This window comes from Propithecus coquereli, unplaced genomic scaffold, assembly GCF_000956105.1.
Source record: "Propithecus coquereli isolate 6110/MARCELLA unplaced genomic scaffold, Pcoq_1.0 Scaffold176, whole genome shotgun sequence".
In the NCBI taxonomy this organism is placed as follows: domain Eukaryota; kingdom Metazoa; phylum Chordata; class Mammalia; order Primates; family Indriidae; genus Propithecus; species Propithecus coquereli.
The window spans coordinates 4,210,601-4,227,668 of NW_012142301.1; the positions used below are offsets into that span (position 1 = coordinate 4,210,601).

The 17,068-nt window shown below is 37.7% G+C and overlaps 1 protein-coding gene across 3 annotated transcripts in view; it reads left to right on the forward strand.

The window, feature by feature from the left end:
* The first annotated feature begins 764 nt into the window (after nucleotides 1-764).
* Nucleotides 765-17,068, forward strand: part of DACH1 (dachshund family transcription factor 1) — a 419,915-nt gene continuing 403,611 nt past the window's right edge. For all 3 annotated transcript variants that reach the window (XM_012642160.1, XM_012642161.1, XM_012642159.1), the window contains exon 1: nucleotides 765-2,031. In XM_012642160.1, coding sequence (XP_012497614.1) covers nucleotides 1,187-2,031 — 845 coding nt within the window. In that variant the 5' untranslated portion in view covers nucleotides 765-1,186. The remainder of the gene's footprint in view (nucleotides 2,032-17,068) is intronic.

Below are 17,068 nucleotides of genomic sequence, written 5' to 3' on the forward strand. Positions count from 1 at the left end.
ATTATGGCAAGCATTTCTTTCCACAATCTATTAGGAAACAAGAAATTGAATACAGAGCATTCCATTATTCTTAAGCGATTTCGGACTGACTTTCTTCCCAGAACTTGAAAACTGTCCTGGAATTTTCACTATCCTTATACACATAAATAATTTAATAGAAAAAGAAAACAACCAGATGCATAAAAGCATTACGCTTCGCTTACATGTTGATTTTTTTTCTTCGAAATAATTTCTTAATAATCATGAAGTGGGAATGTGTTTTCATTTATATCTCATTGCAAAAACGCATGGAGCTAAATCCTAAATCCTTGAAGGAGAGCTCGGAGCACTCTAAGTTGGCAGACGATTGTTTAGAAGCTTTTGGAAAAATTACGAGCCGGTCGCGGACGAGATGGAATATTAGACATGCAATCTAACGGTAGTAGCAGGAAAGAAGTAGATGATCTCTCTCTCCTTTTCCGATCGCCACTTCGGTGTCCCCGGCTTTTCCTCGCCGTCCCTCCCACAGTTGCTTTCCGTATCCTCCCCCTCCCCTCCTCCTTTCCTCGCACGCTCTCTCCTTCTGTGTCTCCCGCTCTCGGAGTCTCTGCTCCGAGTTCCTGGTTGGATAATTTGGGTTAATACTAGTGAGTGAGGTTTTTGCGGCTTCAAAGGGTATTTCAAGTTTCCGGAGCTCCTCCCCTCTGCACCGTGTGACAACAACAACTCGTCCAGCCGGCAGCCTGCACTTTTCAGCTCATTTTCTCTCTGTCATTCCCCTCTCAATCTTTGATCAATGTACTTGCCAGGGAGAACCCAAGTCCTTCAAACCTCCTCCTTTTCACCTTCATCCTTAACTTTGTGCTAGAGCGGGACCCACACAACAGCCGACCCTCCCCGCCCCCGCCCCCCTCCGATCCAGCCCTCGATCCCAGCCCCCGGAGAGGACTCGCATTTCGACTTGCGGGACACTTTTGTGCGTTTCTCTCCAGAGCGCCTCTCACGCTCGCCCCTCCTGCGCTCGCTCTTTATTACCTTCACCTCCTTTCCCCCTTCTCTCTCTTTCTCCTTCTCGTTCTCTCCCGGAGTTGTTGTTGTTGTTGCCCTCCTCGCTCCTGCTCCCCCCTGTTTCCCCCTTCCCCTCCCGGGGGCGTGTGGCAACTTTTCCCCTCGCTTCTCCTCCTTCTGTTTCCCCTTATATGTGACCATGGCAGTGCCGGCGGCTTTGATCCCTCCGACCCAGCTGGTCCCCCCTCAACCCCCGATCTCCACGTCTGCTTCCTCCTCTGGCACCACCACCTCCACCTCCTCGGCGACTTCGTCTCCGGCTCCGTCCATCGGACCCCCGGCGTCCTCCGGGCCAACTCTGTTCCGGCCGGAGCCCATCGCTTCGGCGGCGGCGGCGGCGGCCACAGTCACCTCTACCGGCGGCGGCGGCGGCGGCGGCAGCGGAGGCGGCGGCGGCAGCGGCGGCAACGGAGGCGGCGGTGGCGGCGGCGGCAGCAACTGCAACCCCAGCCTGGCGGCCGCGGGCAACGGCAGCGGCGGCAGCGGCGGCGGCAGCATTGGCGCTGGCGGCGGCGGCGCCTCCAGCACCCCCATCAACGCGAGCACCGGCAGCAACAGCAGCAGCAGCAGCAGTAGCAGCAGCAGCAGCAGCAGCAGTAGCAGCAGCAGCAGTAGCAGCAGCAGCTGCGGCCCCCTCCCCGGGAAACCCGTGTACTCAACCCCGTCCCCAGTGGAAAACACCCCCCAGAATAATGAGTGCAAAATGGTGGATCTGAGGGGGGCCAAAGTAGCTTCCTTCACGGTGGAGGGCTGCGAGCTGATCTGCCTGCCCCAGGCTTTCGACCTGTTCCTGAAGCACTTGGTGGGGGGCTTGCACACGGTCTACACCAAGCTGAAGCGGCTGGAGATCACGCCGGTGGTGTGCAATGTGGAACAGGTTCGCATCCTGAGGGGACTGGGCGCCATCCAGCCCGGAGTGAACCGCTGCAAACTCATCTCCAGAAAGGACTTCGAGACCCTCTACAATGACTGCACCAACGCAAGGTAAATAGCGCGGCGTAGCCTCTGCGGCCCGCGGCCCCTTCCCACCCGCCTTTTCGCCCTTCGCTCGCTCCCTTCCCGGCGCCGCTCGCTCCGCGCGCCCTCGAGCCGCGCGCCTCAGCGAGCGCGGCCCTCTCCTCTCCTTCCTCGGGGCTCGCCAGCCGCGCCCGACCCCCTGAGAAGTTGGCACCTCACTCAGCCCGGCTCTTGCTCTCCCGGCCCGGTCCGCCCCTTGCTCGCCTGGGCACCGGGGCTTGGCTGCTGTGGGACGCTGGAACCTCGAGCCTCGGGGCGGAGGGGGCGGGAAGGAGGAGGACGGCGCCTTTCCAGGAGCCACAGCCCCCTTCCCCGGGCGCGCCGGAGTCTGGGGACCCCCCCCGCCGGCACTACTGTCGGTGTTTGTGGGCTCCCCATGACCTGGGTTCCACCTCAAGCCTCCCGGCACCCGTGGGGCTGGTTGGCGGCGCCGAGCGGCGCCCCAGGGGCTGCGGGAGGTCGTGACCTGCCCTGCCGGGTTCGGGGAGCGGGGAGACGCGCTCCGGGTGAGGGGCCGGCTAAATAGCCGAGGGAGTGGGGTCAGCAACCGAGGGGTTCACTTTGAGGTCGGGAGGGGAACAACCCCCGAGGCTGAGAAGCCTGGGGCAATCCCGGGGGACCAGCAGGGAGTTCAGCTCCGAAGCCCCAAGGGGAAGCCTGCCAAGGGGAGGGGTCTGTGTGTTCGCGCATGTGTGCGTGTGTCCGCGTGTGAGCGTGTGTGTGCGCGCGTGTGTGCAAAGGAAAGAAATGGATACGTTTGCCCCGGGCAGATGTGAGGGCACCAGCAGGTTTTCTTCTGTAGGGGGAGGTGACTGGGTGCCTGAGACTTTTGAAAGCCCGGAGAGATTGGGAAGGCAGACCACAGCACTCGCTCTATCTCGTTCTTTCCAAAGTCTTTCTTTTTCTTTCTTTCTTTTTGTTAGTAGCTCACGCAACGAGCAGGTGCACGCTTTGCTCTGGGATGCTCTGCGCCCGAGTACTCTGTGCCTTGACTTCCCCTGCCCAACAAAGCGCGCGCACCGGGAGGCCTCGGACCGGTCCGCGGCCAGACCAGTTTTATGCTAATGAACGCTCGGTGGGGGAGGATCTACCGAGAGGGGGCGGGAGTGGGGCAACTTGTCAGTTTCGGGGTAGAGACGATCATTCCAAGCCCCCACCCCCTTTCACAGTTCCGCTTTGTCCCCACCGTTCGCTGCAGGGAAAAGTTCAGACAGAGATGCCGGGAGAAAGAGAATAGGGAAAGTTGAAGACCCGAAGCGGGCACGTGGGAACTGCGCTCAAAATTTGCGCGGAAACTTCGGTACCCTCTAAATAAGTTTAAAGACTGGGAAAAGGAACGGAGAACGGAGCTGGCGTGCGCCCGGGCAGAAGTTAGGGAAACTGAGGTGGGAAAGAAAGAGGTGTAGGACGAGACCAGAAAGAAATTGGGTGAAAAAGCATTAGCTGTTTCTTCCCTGGAGACAGACTCCTCGCTAGTGCCTAGGAGGGCTGTAAAACGAGAAGGATTCAAACTCCAGCCCAGCAAATGTGCTATTCTGACCTAGCCAGAAATTCTCTTCCGTGTTTATTTGCCATTCTTTACGTGGGGGAATGGGTGTGTGTCTTGGTTTAGAACATTCATGTTGACTATTTTTGGATAAATGCTGAGAGAGAGAGAAGGTGTGTGTGTGTGAGAGTGTGTGCGCGCGCTCGCGTGTCCAAGTGTATAGACAGGTGGCAGTAAAGATTGGGGGGGGGCGTGGAACAAGATCGCTAGATGTCATTTAATCGGATAATTGGAGATCTTGGTCTCCTAGAATATAAAATATTTGCCCCAAATCTCGTTAAAACTATTTGAACTATTAGGGCAGAAAATTGCTCCAGAGTTATGAAGAATGCTAGGTGAAATTTGAAGCCAGTTCAGATATGATTGCTATAAAATTGTCTATCCGATAAATTGTGCACGTGAAACGCTACTGTTTTTCTCTTTAGCAATCAAACATTCACTCTCCTCTGAATCCTCTTTGTGTGTTTCTTGCACCACACATTGTAGTAGATAATCAGTGTCCAATTCTCTCTTTCTCTCTCTCTCACACGCACACAAAATTGCTTGAGAAAACTCTCCTCAATGACTACATTATAATGAATGTTATAATCAGTGTAAAACTTGCTTTTTTTCCCCTGAATTTTTACCTGGACTTTGAATTGAAATCCTCACCATAGGTTGGAGAATATTCTTAAAGTTATTAACTGCATTTTTAAAAAAGTTTTTTTCCCCTGAAGGTTACCAGCAGCTCTGGAGTTTAAACTTGCAGAGCCAAGATAAGTTAAATCCAGTGGAACTGTTTATCCCTTCAAAAATGTCTCATCACTACTCTAATTATGTTTTAATCACCTGGCCTCAATATTTTGCAATTAAATGTGTTATTGTAAAACCCTATTTCAAGCTATTTTAAGTTAAATGTGGGAACTTTGTGGATTTTGATCTTAGATCAATGAAAATGCTTGTTCAAAGTTAAATACATGCAAATATTGTAGTGATTAACTTGAGAAGATGTTTAGTTGCAGATAGCTGCCTATGATTTTCTAAACTCTGCGACTGATCAAGGAAATAGAAAACTTATCATTGAACTCCTTCTTACCAAAATATAATGTTTGCATTGTGACATATTATTATTTTTAATGATTATTACAAGAGTTATCTTATTTCTTAACTTTCAAAGCACTAACCTAAAATGTTTTGCATCTTAAATTTACAAAACTAACATAACTTTTTTCATTCAAGTCCAGTTTGTGCCTTTGCTATTAAGATTCTTTTTCATTTACCTAGACATACTGATTTCTTTCACTTTGGTTTTTTTCTCCTCTAGCTACTTAACAGACGAAGGGGATAATTTATATAGAGTATAAGAGAAACTTGAAAGAAGGCAAACTATATAAAATTATGTGTATATGTATGTCTCTCATATGTATAATGTGTGTGTGAGAGAAACATCAAATCTAAGAATTCTCAGCTTCTTACAGAGCATATGTCTGTCTCTTAAGCATTTAGATATCAGGGAATCTGAGGAACCAAAATGATGCTAAAGAAAAGAAAGGTTCATCAACTTGCTCAAAGTGGCTGAGTAAGTTTAGTAGCAAACCTTAGAGTGGATTTAATTTGCTTGGGGCTATTGCCTTAGTAGGCTATCTGTGAAAACTAGAATAAATGTTGAAGCCATCTGTCATTACCACAAGGAGATGAAAAAGAGACTATCACCTGCTAGACAGTAAAGCTAAAAAAAAAGGTCTCAAAATATGAAAGAAAATATAAGGAAATATATTTAAAAGTTGTCAAAGGGCAAAGTCTGACCTTGATAAGCTTCCTCCAATTATTTTTTTAAAACTAAACATTAGTTGCATGAACTTGGCTGTTACAACAGAGGTCAGTTAATTAACTGTTTACCATTAAATAACAACAACAAAAAAAGAAAAGTAATTATGTACGTGGTCAAGTCTCTGTATGAGTCAATTGCTTATTTATAGATTTGGGTTAGGGTTCAATTTTCTGTAAATTCAGGTAAAAATAAAAAGTGACCCTGCTCTTTTATGTTATCTAAAATGCTTATTTCTTTAATTATTGTCAGAAGATGATTTTTACTCAAGCTCTTTCAAACCAGATTGTGATTTAGGTTCTATGAAGCCCTAGATTTGAGAAGTTTTTAACCTGAGTAGGTTCCAGTTAGTTTTATCAGACATTTTATAGGCACATACGTATATTTCACAAACAGTATTCTTTTGTCTTAAAAGTCGATACCATCCATGGACAGAAAATTGAAAGGCTTTCTAAGCCTTTTATGTTTCAGTAGTAATAAGTCCATGAAAATTTATTATAAGAAGTACAAAATATTTTTCAATTCTTGGCTCTATTTTTTTGTCTGGAATTTTAATAAAGATGGCAAGCCGAGAGCCTGTATTTATTTAACATTTCCCCTGTTGCTTGCTTTTCAATGGCACGGATTTATACATCGATATAGAAAGTTTCAAAATAAATACAGATTCACTTCTAACAGATAATTATGATACTTGACACAGAGAAATTCAAGAATTACTTCAAATGAAGAGACACTCTGCTTTTGAAGTTTTTGTATTACAGTAGATTAATGGTGTCTATAAAGCCTAAATGTCTCATTTTATAACATTTCAAAAAGAATAGGGCATAATTAGAAGACTAAGGCATAAAATACGAAAGTTTGTGTGGTTCAACAACTTATTTTCGTATACTTTAAAAGTTTAGCAAATTATACTTTAATAATTAGTATATGAACAAAATGCAAGAATATTCTAACCTAAGGTTTACCTTGTTCATTCAAATCGTATTGTAGGATATAAATTCTTGAGTTATTTGGATAATATCTTTCAAATTTTTTTTTTCTTGGAGTTAGTCTCCAATAATACCATAGTCAATCTCAAAAGTGTGCATGGTTATGAAGAAGCTTTACTTTCTGAACTCCACAGTTTATTAGTTAATGCTCTGAGGCAAGAAATTGATTCGTACATGTGATATTTTATTTTGTGTAGCTTCAAATATTATATAGAATAAACTACATGGCAGGCTTTTTTCCACCCAGAGTTTTCTTATGCAAATTTTTTTGTATCACATTTGATACAGAATTTTTAAATCTTCATTTTATTAGTCCAAATATACCATTTTTTTTTGTTTAATCTGTTACATTTCACTGAAGTTGCATGAAAATTACTGAGACAAATATTAGCCACCCTCTTTTTGCCTCGCTACCTCCCCCAACCCTCTGAGATGTGACACCCTATATTGATTAAAGTCTTGGCAGGATTGGAGCATGAATCATTCTTCTCTTTGGCGATTTACTACGTGTGATTCACCAGCATGCGAAAACATAATATGCTTTATTGTTTCTCATCTGATGTTTTGTTTTTGGAATGTAAGTAGCATTTGTAAATTAGCTTAATGTGCAACCAAGTAGTTGTTATTTTAAGAACAATTTGTACTTGGACTATCAATTAGTATTATTTTGTCTTTCCCAGTTATTTTACTAAATCGCTTCACACAGTTGCCTTTGTCAATCAAGGAAAATAGTCATTTAAATTGCATTGTATTAGCGACATGGAACATGACTATTGCAAAATATAATAGGAAATGAAACTCTCACAGGTTGTAAATTGTCTCCCTTTGAATCTTTGTCTGAAGAAATTAATTTGAAATATGCCTTCTAAATAGGTACAGGTGAGTCTTCCAGATTTCATTAAACATTTTGACTTTAAGGGTTTTGTTACTTGGTTCTTTAAAAAAGTCAAATTTTGAATTTTATCTTTTAAAGATTTTATTTTCAGATTGTTCACCAGAAAAAGTCACATCAAGTTGTATACCTTTAAAAAAACAGGAAATATAAAAATTGATATGAACTATTTGGGATTTTAAAATGTAATTAAGATAAAGTTTTATCATTGGGTTGTTATAAAAGTAGAATGACCTTAGTCTATGCCAGCATGTGCCATTTTCTTCTATGAGGTAATTCATTGTGATTGGTCCGTTTGAGATATATATATATGTGTGTGTGTGTGTGTGTGTGTGTGGATATATGGATATATATGCATACATTTGTCTAAATACTATATATGTAGTATATTAGACTATGTATATAGTATATATAGCTTAAATATTCTAGCTAGGAATACATCATTATATTTTCAGGCTTTGGGACTGCGTTAAGGGGCTCCTTTTCCATTATATTTGTTATACTCAATAATTAATTTTTTAGATGAAGAAAACCCTGAATTAAAAGTCCACTTAGTGGAGCTTAGATGAATGTAACATCAAAGACTGTGATCTGCACAGATACGTATATCTCACACATGGCAGAGGCTCTACGCAAACCTACATTGTGCTCAAATTCCTTTACTTTCCTTCTTCCCAATTTGCCAAAAATATTTCTGGTAAAAAGTAATTTTTGTTACCATAGCTGTCTTTTAAATAACTTCTATTTGCTGATATTTGCTTTTCAGCATATGTCACAGACAGGAATGATTTCATTAGAATAGTGTAGCTGGTTTACCAAATTATTGCTTTGGAAAACAAAAATACCAAGGATAAGATACTTATATTTGGTCCAGTAATGAGCTATTATTAGATTAACCACTGGATCACTTTGTTAGATGGACATATTTATTTTAAGAATGTTTCTGAGAATCTGTTAAGCCTGTGTCCATTGTTGCTAGTTACAGACAGCTAATGATTATTTTTATGTATAAATGTTCAAGTGACAACGAACAGAATTTTCAATCCAGTATAAATTAGTCAATTAGACAATCAATAAAAGCTCATTGCTTTTAAAATTAATGTTGAAATTAACATTAGTTGAATTAAATAGTAAATAAATGTCCAATTTTTAAAAATGTATGTCAAATCATATATAGAGAATGACCCAAATCACCACTTGATTTCAAAGTCAAGAACCTTGAACCAGATGAATTAAAAATTTCTTGGGGTATTCTGACATAGATTTCCTCTAGAAGAGAAGAGCATTCTAATTCATGCGTTGGAAAAAAATTCATCTTTAATTTTTCTAAATTGGATACTGAATTTACCAATGGCTGAATTGTGTTAAAGATGTGGTTTTCTTGCTTTCTGAACCAAATTGGCCTGGAGTTGATCCAGGATTTCAAGCTGGGATTCTTCTGCACGTTTAAATGTATGTGACTTGATTGGAAGTTGTCAAAGACAACTTATTAAACTGGAATACTCACTGTGTCATTGTTTACTTGGTCTTATTTTGTTGGTTATAAGTATATTGAAGTGTCCTAAACTATGCAACACAGCAACACACTGAGTAACCAGTTGCTTTCAAAAAAAGTTTTAGAGAGTAAAGACAGAGAGAGAGAGAGAGAGAGAGAGAGAGAGAGAGAGAGAGAGAGAGAGATGTGTGTGGGGGGACACTTAACTGAAGCATCTAAAATAATATTATTGTATAGGTTGAATACCATACCTGGATACATTATATGTTTCTAGCAGGAATTCAAAATAAAATAAGCCAGGCACAGAAAGACAAATGCTACATGATGTCACCTATATGTGGAATCTAAAAGAGTTGAATTCATAGCAGAAAGTAGAAATGGTGGTCACCAGGGGCTGGAGATCTTGGTCAAAGGATATGAACTTTCAGTTACAGAAGAGGAATAAGTTGAAAATATCCATTGTACAACATGGTGACTGTAGTTTCTATAATTTGAAAAATATAAATGTAGTTTAATTTGACTGTCAGTAGACCTTTGAAAATCCTTCAGTGAATTTTGAAGATAGCATATGTTTGACAAAAAATTGGATGTCCTTTTAAGCCATGGTTTCTATAAAGCAAACATTGAAATAAGCTACATAATATATTGGTTGATTTTGGTTAGTAACATTGAATAATTCAGGAATATTTTTCTTTCCTTAGTTTAAATGAATTGAGTGGTAAACGTAAAGTATTAAAAAGTCACAGTGTTAAATTATCTTTGAATTTACATGGTATCAAATGTTTCTAAATAATTAGATTACTCTCCCAGTCACAACAGGAAAAAATAACCTTATTTATCTTCAAGGACAAACAAAATATATCTCAGGAAATAAAGTATGCTAGTCGAAAGGGAACTATTTTATGGAAGCATATAGAGAGGCATTTGCAGTAAATACTTGTTAATTCATTTTAAGGGATGCTGATCATTTCTTAAGTAAAGGCAATGAAAATAAATCTCTAGAATATGTTAATCAGGAAATACTTCATTGCAGGCAGATAAGAGTATTTTTTTAAAATCTTAAACTATATCCTGAAATTTTATAAATAGCAACAGTAAATGAGCTGTATTATTCGTAGTCTTATATTTTAAAAACATTTCATTTATGTATGAACAAAGTTAATCACTGAAAGTATAACAAATCTTTGAACTCATCACAGTTCTGCTACATTCAACAGTACTAATTCCTATTTTATATTTAAAGTTTTGATTTTTTCTTTAACTTAGTTCATGGAAATGACACTTATTTCTTGAGTTAGCACTTTCTAGTTTAATAATGCCTTTGGATTTTAAAGCAATACTTGGAGCACTTTTAATTTTCATATTACCAGTCACATCTTTTATAGTAGGATGGATGTTCTTGTGTGTGCAACAAGTGTAAAATTTTTATCGGTATTTTAGATACTGTGGTGGATATTTTTACATAGATTAATCTTAGCCCATTTGTAGTGCTATGTATTTATGCTTTAAATAATTACAATACATTTGGAAGAAAAGCCTTTACATAAATGTATATGTGTGTATGTTTAAACACACACACACCTGCGAACGCACACATTTGTAGAACATAGGGCCATAGGACAAATAACTTACCAATAAAATTGCGTTTTATTTTGCTTTTCATAACACATAGAAACATAAAATAACACATGAAGAAACAGATTCTACTTTACTGAATGACAACAGAAAAGATTAAGTAGAGTAAAAGAAATAATTTATACTTAAATATTTAAAAATATAATGATAATATACAAGATTATATGGTTACTAGGACAATGATTAAAACTTAGCTTACAATTTTTAGACCTTTATTTTTATAATTTAATGTACTTTTGATTGTCTTTAAAATATATATATGTGAGAATCATTTTATTTGTATGAAATAGATATTAACTATTAGGTGTTAGAATCTGAACATGATTGAAGGACCCTAAATGTGCTTGATGTCTTTACTCTGTTTCTTTTATTGGTTATTTCATTACTTCTTGCACTTTATAGCAAGCATATCCTTTAGAATCAGTGAATAAATGCAAGGAAAACAATTTCATACCTAGAAAAAAATGACTGTTCTTCTAAAAGCTTTGCCATAAATGAGATGAGTTAAGAATGAGGTCAATGGGTTAATCTGCAGGTCCACATAAGGAGATGTGTATTACCACTTCTTGCAGTGGACAGTAATTGTCTTTGAAAACACCTGGTAAAGATCCAGTTAAATTGAAATCAATTACTTTCTCAATCACTCCATGGCATTTGTCAAGTCATTACGTCATTGGCAAAAGTGCAAGAATGCATATATTTTTTTGTAAAGTAGAAAGAAGCTTATAAAACAGTGACTACTTAAAAGTTTCTACCTCATCTAAAAGCTTATGGAATTAAAAAACAAAATAAAGTTTTGCACATAATAAAAAAGCTTGTACAAAAGTATTTGGTAAGAAGTTTATTGTTGCATTTAGTTATCTACATAAAAGCAAACACATTTAACATCACTTTTTGCATCATCTGGTATGCATATATTTTAAGAGGAAAAAGTATAAGTAAAAATGGTTACAAAATATTTTATGACTTGTAAGCTCTGACACGTTCATTCTTACTCTCTAAGAATGCTCTGACCAATGTGTATTATAATCAAAGATGAATATATGTCTGCTGTTTACTGATTTTTTCCCTTCACACCATTAACAGTATGGTACATGCAGATTTGAACTTGTAACCAGGAACAGTGCTTCCATGCTTCAAATTACCAAAAGACCCCAGGGATAGAAACTTGACCTGCTTTTATGAAACCATAGAATTACATTTATACAAGTTACCCCATGGGAAAGGAATGAACTGATCCCAATTCAAACCTTAATATTGGAGCCTTCTGGGTCAAATTTGATTTTTCTTTCTGTTAACACCTGTTTGGCTACCATATTTAGTGACTTGATGTTCTTAGGAAATTTTAAAAGTATTATTCGTCAATGGTATTTCATAGTTAAGCCAAAGTGCCACCAAAATTTTACAGCTATTTAAGTTTTTTCATGTTATTAAAATGTTGTTTTTTAAAACAAGTATCTTCCTTTTAAGTATTCTAGATTTAAGGAGTTTAAACACAAATTTAGATTTAAGGAGTTTAAACACAAATTTAATTGGATATGAAAACAATTATTTTATACTTTTTATTAATTTCTCTCTTCTAATGAGTCAGTCCAACTAGAAAAATCTTTTTTTTAGGGAGTTTTTCCTTGTGATAACATCTCAGAATAAAGATTTTTATATGAATATGCTTCATTTTTCTTATAGTCACATTTCAAGTGGTTATATTTCTTATTTTATTTTTAGTTAGACCATCCGGAGGGGTTTCTGGAAGGCTACTTTTGCCATTAATAGTAACAAATGAAGGTGGTCACTGACAAATTGGATGCATAAAAGCTATTTTTTATTTTAGTTGGAGTCACTTTAGTTATGTGGAATGGTACCTCTTTGCTTGTAACTGATAGTATTAATAACCTCCATTACGTTTCAGAATGAGGTCCTACTTCTCCATGTAGTATGATTTGCTCCAAATGTATATACACAAAAAACACCTTATATATGGTAAAGCAACACACATATATGCTATTACAGTTATGATGGTAAAATAATTTTATCATCGGATCTTGAAATTTAGGTGAGCAAATTCATTTCTCAATTAAAAATCAAAAAGAATTTCAAAGACCTCTCACTCCTTTTTCACTTAACATCAATAAGACCATTTGGATAAGTTTTTGTTGGTTATTTCCCTGTAAGAACTAAAACATAAACATTTCTAGTAATAATGGTTATAATAAATCAATTCTTGGAATAAAGGAAAATATTGAAATTTCCAATAGAAGGTATACCACTTTCCTTACTATCATAAGTCTTGATCAAGGAGAAACTATATGGAGTTTTAAACATGTGTTGTTCATTCTTTTTTATTGGCTGCTCTGTGACCAAAAAAACTTGCTTTCACTGTAAGCTAACAATTTTTCTGCCTTGCCTTGACACTTATCACTTGAATGGAGCTGAAAAATTTAATCAGTTCTTTAGATGTTTCCTGATATCACTTTGATGCCATATTTACAAAATACCAATATCTAATTATATATTTTATTTAATTTGAAAGTTTGCACCCACTAGTTTCATGGTTATTTAACATGGCTGTTGCTCTTCACTTTCTCTAACTGTGATGGAAAGAAGGAAAGTGGGTAGATCATAAGATCATTATGCTGGTCTTAAAAAGAATCTATTTCAGAAAAGGCAACTAATCTGACTTTTGTAATGGTGATGATATTAAGTTTCTATGACCTTTTTTGTCTTCCAGTGACTCTTTGCAGCTCTATTTCCAATAACGATTGATGGTACACACCACGTGAACTGGAAAAAAAAAAATCACATTAAAAAATCTTACTATACGATGCCTGCAAGGAGAGATGGAATTTTTATTTTCAAGGCAATTCTCTAAAAGTAGAGCAGTCCTTAATATTATGCAGAATTCTACGTGATACTCAAAATAGGAAGACCTCAGACACCAAACCAAATTTCATCTTCTTAAATATCCTTGTTATCTAAATTATCCTCATACCTCCCCCTCCGCCTTTTTTGGGTAGAAACTCTAGTGAAATTGTGCATAAAATAGAAACATTACCATGAAATTTACCTGCAAATATCTAGCCAACAACAGAACCAACTCTGAGTTTTTGAGCTATAGATATTTAGACTGGATTCCCCAAATTCAACAGTGTGAAATAGAATATAATTTATTTACTTATTTTGAATTTTATTTTTTTAAAAATCTATAATTAATTTTTATTAAGGCATTTTATTCCAAGTTTAAGAAATAAAATTAAAATGGTGTATTTGATCTGGAGTAAACTTTTTTGCTCTTTCTTTTGGAGAGTGGGTTAAATAAGGGCCCATGACAGGAATGCTGTTTGTTTTTCACAAAAGTTGTTTGTGATTTCAGGTACCCTTGGGAAATCTCTTGATCAGTTTCACATCTGTTCCTGTCAAAGTGGGTGCTAAGATACCGGTCACCCAGCAACCATGTCCAAGAGGGAATTGGGCCGATAATAACTTCAAAAAGGAATGACAGATGCTAGATTAGGATGAAAGACAAAACGCATGAAAAATGAGCTTGTTAGAATCAAAAATTTGTTCAAGCACCTTTATGCAAATTAAATGAATATTGAATATTTGCATGCAGTAATTTCTACTTTTTCATTTGATTGAAAAGAATAGTGCATTTAAACTCACAAATGTGACTTCTTTCTTTTGTGCTAATTAACATACAAAGCAGAATCTCTTTTTAAAAAATCAGATTAGCCACCTGGGTTCTTAGATCTCTACTAAGTATGTTACAATGTTTTTCTTATGAAAATGGTACTGTTTAAGAAGACTTGGTTTATCTAATTTTCTCATAATGAACAGTCACATGTGAATTAAGATATTTTAGATGAATATAAAACCATTTCTTGAGAAAGCATTTCAAAAGTAACCTTATCCTGTTGTCCTTGAAATTGGTTAATGTACATTAATAAAAGATCAGTCAAGATGAGTTCACACCAAAAGCACAGACTTCTCATTGACTGGTTAAATAACAATGCATTAAAGTAAAGAAAAGTGCTGTACCCGAAAAGAAAGTAGGCAGGAAGATCTCTTCAAAATTTAAGATGCTCTTTGATACATTACCAGTTTTTCTATTGAACTATTCACATACTAATCAGAATTTAGAAGGGCCTGATAAAATGTAGTGATTGAGAGAGGTTTCTGAGTCTTGGTTTAGCAATGTCTAATGTGGTCACGTAGAGAAATTGATTTTCTTCAGAAATTAATTAATTTTTCATATCGCCCTAAGCTGCAGTTAAAAAGAGTGCATACTTGTCTGTTTTTTCCAGAAATATTGCCTAATCATATTAATACCATTGCCCCAAGGATGAAAAGATAATTGTACAAATGCATTTGGAAATATGTATCACTGAGTATTTATGATTAAATTATGCAAATGACCCAGCTCTCATCCTTTCCAGACCCAGATTGTCTAATTAGGATTGATATGCTGAATAGATGTTCCAGAATTTGAATACAAGCATGTCCAAGGAGCAGAAAATTGGAAATGACAAGGCTGAAATCCAAAGAAAAGTGTCTTTAGTTTCCATACTTTGTTAATGTGCTGTTAGCAGTTGAGGGTTCCTCCCCCCCCCCCCGCGTCCCTTTGGCTATTTTGTGGCTCATACGTGCTTATTAGAAATGAGTATGCAAAATGAATTGAACTTTAGCCAATAGCATTTTATTTCTATTTGGTGCTTATTTGAAAATAATAATCTCTTGGTCATTCAAAGAGAACATCACTATTAAGTTGCTTCAAACATTGTTAACTTACCCTTAATCGGGTGACTTTTTTTTTTTAACTTCCTCTGAATTGGTATACTAACTTTATTTGAAAACCAGCTTTCCAAACTTACTGGTATGCCAATACAGTAATTCCTAAGGATACGCTTTCTTGAATCTATAGTTCATTCGTTCATTCATTCACTTAAATCCCTATCTTCTTGTAGTTGGAGAAAACTGTTTAAGCGACAGTTCTGATTAGGAAAAAAAGAAGCAGTACTTTAAGTGTAACAATGTTTGAATGTGAGATCCTCAGCAGGCTTTCTCCCTCATTGATTACACTCATTCATCTCAGATGGAGGGTGGTGGTGGAGAGCAAGGAAGGGACTGAACTGTCAGGACTCCAGCCTTTGTTAAGCAGCGGGTAGTCACTGCCTCTGAACCCGGCTGGCTCCTGCTTCCCATCTGCAGGATGATGGATTGCTATGTTTAATACATTTCAGCTTTTGTGTGTCATAGTGTGGACAGACAGTACTATCAGTGATTTCAACAGTGATTAGGAAACTGTTTCAAACCACTCTTATTGGCCAGACAGCTTCCAGGAATGTGGGATGAAACATACTCATTGGCACTCTTGCCGTGTAAACGTGTAGTTTAACTAGGCGGGGTTTGTACACTCACTGCTTAAACTGATGGAGAAGCCCACGGAGAATTAGGAGACTACATATCCATTTTAGAACAAAATTACGCAAGGCGATATTAAGAACATCTTGGGTCTCCAAAATATTCATCCCAAGCAGGCCCAAGTTTAAGATGGATTTGTATTCTTTATATAGTAACAGCACATGCTTAATGGTCAGAGTGTAGTTCATAGACTATGGTGTCAATTGGTGCTATGCTCATCAATATCGAGCTATTTTGCTATGTGGTGAGGGTAGAATGTGAGCACTATGTTAAAGCAATAAGACGTGACATGGCATGTGCTATGCTGGGATTTGCTGAGCTGTGGGTGCTTTGTGGTTCACAAGCCCAAAGGGTGAATGATTTCAACAACCAGAAAACCACTACATACCAGCTCAATTTTCTCCCTAGAGTGGCTTATTCTATTTATAAAGCTGATGCTAAGAAAATACAATTGACTAAAGGAAAAGAAACTATTCTTTTAAGCCATTAATAACATAGGCAAAATTTTCTTTCAAGAATGGAATGTAAGAAATTAAATTGGTAAGTAATACATCATTATTTCCCAATTATAATGTAATACACCAAATGTGTAAATTATAATGTAAATTATAAAATGTATTATGAACATGGAATATCAACTTAGTAAATAGGTAATCATCAAAATGTAATCCAGCCAAAGTTTTGAAACAAAAATCTAAATTAGGGGAAGCTATTTGTTTTCAATTGATCTCTATTAAGAGTAAGGTTAAAGAAAAAGTTTAGATGGTCAACTGCAAAGGTTCGATGAGAATGTGAACTTCAGATCCTAGATTATATTTTCTCTTGCTGATGTAGTTCTGACACTGCATGATTTTCACTTAGGATCCTTTCAGTAAAGACTTCTGGTTTTGAATATGTGCTTGAAGCACACTCACAGATGCACACATCACAGAACAAATGCACACGTACACACACATTGCATTTCTTTTCAACCAGTTCAATAGCTAAACTTTTTGGCATTTTAATATTGCTGATGTGGTAATAAAGACAGGTGATACTATACTTCCTGATAGAGTTATACAAATTTTCATATATTTTACAATTTTTTTTCGTTCTTTGTTTTAAGATTATTGAAATAGGGCTCAGCTTGAGAATTATGCATTCATATAGCATATTCCAAAGAAGTCATTTGTCAGAGTAAATCAAAGGTAGTAATCATATATACTTTTGTATAAAAATTATA